At 40.9% G+C, this 7,500-nt stretch overlaps 1 protein-coding gene across 1 annotated transcript in view; it reads left to right on the top strand.

The window, feature by feature from the left end:
• Positions 1-7,500, top strand: part of rph3aa (rabphilin 3A homolog (mouse), a) — a gene marked incomplete at both ends in the record, with an annotated part of 24,823 nt that overhangs the window by 2,051 nt on the left and 15,272 nt on the right. The window contains 3 exons of the mRNA XM_080046565.1: positions 1,964-2,047; positions 5,036-5,192; positions 7,405-7,500. The exon at positions 7,405-7,500 is cut by the window's right edge and continues 63 nt beyond it. Coding sequence (XP_079902691.1) covers positions 1,964-2,047; positions 5,036-5,192; positions 7,405-7,500 — 337 coding nt within the window. The remainder of the gene's footprint in view (positions 1-1,963; positions 2,048-5,035; positions 5,193-7,404) is intronic.

Here is a 7,500-nt window from a genome sequence, read left to right as displayed (position 1 = left end):
AATTAACAAAACAACATAACTTGCTAGCAGCCAGATAACTGGACTGAGGGACGGATGACCACTAGCTTTCGCTAATGTTAGTGGGGGCTACTGCCAAATATCTTGCTAAAAAATTAACCTGTATTTATAAATTCTGCCATTACTAAGAATATGTAAAACTTAAAATGTAGATAATTGAAACTACATACAAATTTTTTTTTTAAATAATGTTTTTCCTGTTGCTGTTGTGGGCAGTAGATGCAGTGCTGCTGGCGATTGGTGATTATGTCAATCTTATGTCTGTGTCATTCACACATAGGTCTACATCAGGGTAATAGAGAGTCCACATGATTGCACCTTGACCGGTTTTCACCAGTCTTACAAAAGGGGAAAAAACCATAGATAGTAAATAATAGGAAAAAACTCAGCTGTTGATCGCTCGTTAACTCGCTCGCGACACACGGAGCCGGTGAGCGAGCGGGCGAGCGAGAGAGAAAGCTGTCTCTCACTCTCCTCCCGCTGTCTTTCTCACTCTAATCTGACTTATTTCGCTGAAATTCTCGTAATTCTTGCACTTCTCTCTGTCATCTCTCGCATGATAGCTCACTGTCTCTGTCTGTGAGCCAGCCTGAGCCGGGAATGCACAGATTCGATTGGCTGCCTGAGTAGCAGGAGGCAGGATGGCTTAACTCGAAAGCATTTCCTGATTCGCTAAACCAGTACCGTAAAGTCTAGAAAAGCTGCGCCGGTCAAAATAGAAGCGCCCCGTCAAAATTTTAAATACTTAAACAATTGATTGACTACAGGTCCGGGTCCGTATAGGACGGCGTCTGGGTCCGGACCCGGACCGCGGTCCGCCTGTTAGTGACCCCCGCACTAGATGTTCTACTATATGGGGCTTCTCAATGGGGATTCAAATAGAGCAGCAATGGTGAAATACAGAAAAAATTCCATTCCTTTCCTTTTTTTGGCCCAAAAATGTTGTAGTTTGTGTGTGTGTATGTGTGTGTGTGTGTGTGTGTGTGTGTGTGTGTGTGTGTGTGTGTGTGTGTGTGTGTGTGTGTGTTGTGTGTGTGTGTGTGTGTGTGTGTGTGTGTGTGTGTGTGTGTGTGTGTGTGTGTGTGTGTGTGTGTGTGTGTGTGTGTATGTGTGTGTGTGTGTGTATGAATCACTTGAACTATACCAGCAAGCTACTGCAATTACATGGGCTTCACTATTCCACAACAACACTGATTGGTACATCTCTACTTAGCGCTCAGTCGGCCGTACGTAAACGTGACACACACACACGCGCACACACACACACACACACACACACACACACACACACACACACACACACACACACACACACACACACACACACACAAACATACTCTGTGTATCTCTTATGCATCACAATCTGTTTCTTCTTGCTCTTAGTCGAGAGGTTAATGCTCATCTGACCTGAAAAAAAATATATATATATCTATATATATCTCTTTGCACCTGCTATCAAGTAGGATTGTGTGCGTGTGTGTGTGTGTATGTGTGTGTGTGTGTGTGTGTGTGTGTGTGTGTGTGTGTGTGTGTGTGTGTGTGTGTGTGTGTGTGTGTTTGTGTTTGTGTGTGTGTGTGTGTGTGTATTTATCTATATATAAAAAATAAGTGATAGCAAAAGACAAAAAGCCCATGTAAACGTCGCACTACAAAAACATTATTATTAGCTTCTTAAGTTTTTGTGAAAGAAATATTCTGATTTATTAAAAATATATTTCGTGTTTTGTTGTATATTAATTTGGGAGTTAGTTACTTTCACTCATGGCTCTGTGTGTGTGTGTGTGTGTTGTGCGTGTGTATGTGTATTTGTATGTCTGTGTGTCTGTGTCTCCGTGTGTGTTTGTGTGAGCGCGCTATGTGTGTGTGTCTGTGTGTGTGTGTCTGTGTCTCCGTGTGTCTCTGTGTGAGCGTGCTATGTCTTATATTGTCTCTTTCTTCTCTGCAGCGCATGTGCAGCAAATGTGGGATTTGCAGTAACAGCAGGACGTGCCCTGTCTGGCTGTGCAGAATCTGCAGTGAACAGCAAGAGGTAAAGACATGGCCTTTAAAGGGACACTGTGTAACATTTTAAGTAATTTATTAATTTAAATCAATATCCTCATTCATAAATATGTCCTCATTGGTGTAAAATCACCTCTGCCAATAATCTGAATTATCCTCCTGAGCGGAGAATTACAAATATTAATATTACATTTTGTACATTGAGCAGGCAGGTCTTATGGAGGCATCCATGTTTTTGGAATGTCATCAGGTGCATTGTTTAGAACTTAGAATTGTTCTTGTCCTTGAAGGCCTCTGTAGCTTCTGTTATTATTCAAAAGGGTTGGGGTTACCCAGGGAGCGTTGTATTCTTGAACTTTCTAGAACTTTCTTGATGATGTCATATTACACAGTGCCCCTTTAATAAGAATGAGTGTGTGTATGAATGGGTGAATGTGGTAAGAAATATAAAGCGATTGGGGCTGAGAAAATCGGCTAAAAAGCGCTATATAAGTCAAGTCCATTTACCATTTACTATTTAAAATCTTGCATGAGGCCAAATTATAGGCTAAACATTATGCCATTCTTATGCTATTATAAACTTGCCCAGCGTTCCAAATCAGCATTCCACAATTGACGTGCATGTAATGAGACATCCCAAATCTTTTTCTGGCATACTAAGTAGTAGGGAAGTATGGGGATTGGAACGCACAGCACAGTAGGGCTTTTTCTCATGAAATCAGCTATTTTTTCAAGCTATTTAGACTCACACACAGAATTGCATTTCACAGACCAATGACCCGGAAAATTACCTCCTATTTATACATTGATACCCCCCCTCCCTCCATCCCCCCACCCTCTCACTCTAGAACATGAGTTATTATCACACTTATTAAAGGCAGAGTCAGCGATTCTGGAGAACGGTTGTCGTCAATATCACTTATTGTCAAAGTCGGTGAATATCTCCTCATGATCCGCTACCTGTCTGTACTGTGTGTGAGCCGAAAAATAAAAGCTGGTTTTAATACACAGCCTAGGCTCTGTAAACAGGGATGTTGCTAGTTACAGTGGGCTACCCCCTTTGTTAACATATACCCCTTTGTTTACATACCAGTTTACAGAGCCTAGGCTGTGTAGTAACATTTGATTCAATTGTTACCAGGTAAGCGAATCGTGACAGAAGATATTCACTGATTTTTAACAAAAAAAAAATGTTTGACAACAAGCTCTCTCCAGAATCACTGACTCCACCTTTAAATAAATAAATAGATAAAACATACAGATTATTTATACAGAGGTTGCGTTCCGAATCGCATACTTTCTACTATATAGTTTGGTAGAAAAAAGATTTAGGATGTCCCGATTCTTGTGGCCAGATTTAGGATGGTTAGAAGTACCCGGATGTCCTACTTCATGCGGCCAAGATTGTTAGTGTAGAAAAGTGCATCCTATTTGGGCGATTCTGACCCACAATCCAGTGCGCACGTGAAGTGACGTCACATCGCCGAAGCCTCCATATGAAAACAAACGGGGATGCGACGGATATAAAAGCAATAGGCAAGATCAAGGCGCAATGTTATGATGAAATAAGAGAGTAGAAGTATATCCCAATAGTATGCCTACTGCATCCTAACTAGATTCTTTTTATCGTCGGATGTAGTATGTAGAATAGAAAAAAGAAAGAGTATGCGATTCGGAACGCAACCAGAGTTTTTTGTTTGTGATAAAGCGAGAAGCGTTCAGTTATACAATGTTTTGGATGGTAGAGCAGTGTGTGTGCTGAGGTCGCTGCCTCGGGGAGAACTGACTATTTAAATAAATTCTTCTCCCTGTCACTCAAACACAGAGTAACTGCTCTGTAATGCTGCGAATACTAAGTCATGGTCTTATTGCATAAAATATTAAAATATATACACAGCTCTGGAAAAAATTAAGAGACCAGTCTGGATTTTTCCTTAAATCTTCATCTCTACATTACTTATTGAAAATGCTCTAAATGACAATATTTTTTTTGTGAATTTGGTAGAAATGTTGTCAGTAGTTTTATATTATAAAACCAAAATGTTCATTCTACTCAAACATATGCATGTAAAGTGTAAAAACGAGAGACACTGAACATTTGGAGTGGTCTCTTCATTTTTTTACCGGAGCTGTATATAATAGCACTTTTCGAAATCTACATTACAAAGTTCTTTACAAAGCAACAGAAACACAATGTCATACGTTTTTTCGCATTTTCAAAAACAGTTAAAGCTGGGGTATGTGATTTCTGATTGGTCAAAGTTAACATGAGCTGTACACTTTGACCAATCAGTGCGAGGCTCCGATTCTCTGTTCGTATTGGCTGTTGGGACTGTCCATTCACTTTGGCACGACTTTGTTGGTGTAGTAGAGCGTGTCAGAGAGGGACCATAGGGGAGGGACCAAAGAGAACAAGTGGAGCGGTTGAGGTATTTGGATTCGAATCTCTATCCCAACTGCCATTTCCTCCCCAAATCCTCCACCCCAGCTTTAAAAAGCAGTTTGGTGAACGTGAAAACAATGAAATCAGTGCAATGAAGAAAAGGTAATACTTAATACTACTATAATTAGGACAGTTCTTAAAGGTGCAGTGTGTAATATGACATCATCAAGAAAGTTCTAGAAAGTTCTAGAATGCAACGCTCCCTGGGTAACCCCAACCCTTTTGAATAATAACAGAAGCTACAGTGGCCTTCAAGGACAAGAACAATTCTAAGTTCTAAACAATGCACCTGATGACATTCCAACTATTACGCTTTCAACATGGCGGCCACTAGGCCTTGGTCCAAGGTATGGAGAAATATGGACATATATGAGACCCTTTCTAAGGGAAAAAATTATTCTGAAAAATGTTTTCAGCTATTATGCACTAAATTAAACGTACTTATGGATATTATAATTACTTTCGACAAAATCTGCTAGGAAATAAAACCCAAAATTCTACACACTGCAGGTTTAATACTACTATAATTAGGACAGTTCTTAAATGCTATGTTATGTGTTATTCTCCTTGCAGGTCCAGAAGCGTTCTGGAGCCTGGTTCTTTAAGGGCAGAGGCCAGCAGGGTTTGCCCGACCCCCTGCCTCTGTCTGGGGGGAGACAGAGCTCACAGGAGGGGTATGCTCCTGGAGGCTACGATCAATCACAGGGATCACAGGCACAATACCAGCAAGGTGGGACTTCATATAAAGAGATGGATGGGTGGGTGGATGGATAGATAGATAGATAGATAGATAGATAGATAGATAGATAGATAGATAGATAGATAGATAGATAGATAGATAGATAGATAGATAGATAGATAGATAGATAGATAGATAGATAGATAGATAGATAGATAGATAGATAGATAGATAGATAGATAGATAGATGGATGGACGGACGGACGGACGGACGGGTGGGTGGGTGGGTGGGTGGATGGATGGATGGATGGATGGATGGATGGATAGATATAAAGATAGATTGGATGGATGGATGGAGGGAGGGACGGAGGGAGGGAAGGAAGGAAGCATGCCCTGTAAAGTAAAAAAAAAATATCATACCGATATAAATAGACAGAAGCGATACCGTTAGTAAATAAGTATCAATATCTCCTTATAAGTGTGCATACGTTATCATGCATCGTTCTTAAAGTTAGTTTAAGTGTAGTTAAAGTGTATGCAGTAGAGTGGTAGTAATAGGGACTTTAAGCAGTGGTATTTTAGCGACGGCTACGGCGTCTGGGAAAGATTCCAACGGCTTCCACTATCACCTAGCAACTCTTAGAACGGCTACTTGCTGCAGTTGGTGTAGCGCTCACAACGTCAAAAACCCCGTTCTGCCGTTGTAAACAGACGGACTACGGCTCTGACTCGCTCTGACTACAGCGATAGGAGGTGATGACATAAGTTCTCGAATGCTCAAAATTCTACTCGACCGCCGTAGCCGTCCTCTCAACCGTCGCTGCTTAAAGTCCCTAATAGCATTGGTGTGCTACAGAGCTCCATATAAACAGTTAATCTTTTATGTTTCATAACCAAACGATGGCTGACACAGTGTCCAAACAGACTTCTGATGTTGTGACAGAGATTACACTAAACACAGTCTGTCTCCTCCTGATAAGAACTGAGCTGGCTGCTGTGAACTCTGCTGTCACACAACATCTGTGTTTGGAAATGTTTGGATGAAAATCATGTTCTAAAGCTGCTGGTTACTGGAAAATTACTACTGCAAACATCCGACCGTCCAGTGCTTTTGTAACTGTCCGCTCTCCACTCTCCATGCCAACTGTACGCCATTTAAAATGCAAGAAATAACCTATAACCTAGCTACTAACAATATCACTGGTGGGTCTTCAGTAAAAGTTGCAATCATGCAGTGTAAGAAACTATCGCTTTTGACGGACGGATCTACAGACGGAAAGTAGTACGGACAACCCACAAACGTAACACACACACAGTTCAGAGCGTTAGTAACAAGCTTCTTGTCCTTGATAGCCACCGTAGCTTCTGTAAATTTCTCCAAAAGTGACAAGGGAGCGTTTCTATCTAGAACTTTCACCACCGTCTACATGACTCCAAAATTCACCTTTTACTACACAGCGTAACTTTAACACCACCCAGAAAAACACAGACATCGCTCTATGGTCAGTCAACAAGGGAGCGTTTCAATCTAGAACTCTCACAGAGGAGAGGGAGTTCATATAATGTTTCCTGCAGCAAATATTATTGCAAGTAAGACAGTATATTGGGGGGGGTCTATATTTTACTTTTACTTTAATAAAATTTGCAAAACATTTTTATGCTGATACCTTTGTACTTAATTATAGTTTGAATGCAGGACTTTTACTGTATTATCGCTACTTTTTTGTTTGTTTTCATCAACGATTTTTATTGAATTTTTGGAATTTTGAAACAAACAAACAATCACAACCCCCCCTCCCCACTCCACACAATCCTTGGAAAAAAATTAAAAAAAAAAGAAGCATAGTAAAAAAAATAAATAAAATAAAAGAAGAAAGTACAAGAAGTAGCGGTACTTTTTTTTTCAAGATAATTTTTTTGAATTTTCAAGCTTTATTAGAAAGTACAGAGTTGAAATGGGGAGACAGAGATAGAGAGAGAGAGAGAGAGAGAGAGAGAGAGAGAGGGGGGGGGATGACCTGCAGTAAAGGTCCACGGGTCGGATTTGAACCCAGCGACCACTGCAACGAAAGGCCGGAGCCAATATGGTATGCGCTCTATCCACTACACCACCGGAGCACCCAAGTAGCGGTACTTTTACCATGATAAAACACTCAAATTCTTCTCCTTCCACCACTGTTGTTGATAGCCGACTTTATGCCTGTGTCCACTAGACTCCATACCCCCTGTGGTAACTGTGATATCATTACCTCTGTCCCTTCAGGGCTCAATGAAGAATCCTTTGAATCACAACAACAGGATCAGACAGTCAGACCAACAGCCGACAGCTACAACGAGAGTCAAGCTGTAACCACGGTAA

Source organism: Ammodytes marinus, assembly GCF_949987685.1.
Source record: "Ammodytes marinus genome assembly, chromosome: 18".
Taxonomy (NCBI): Eukaryota; Metazoa; Chordata; class Actinopteri; order Uranoscopiformes; family Ammodytidae; genus Ammodytes; species Ammodytes marinus.
This window is presented reverse-complemented; position numbering and strand designations above follow the sequence as displayed.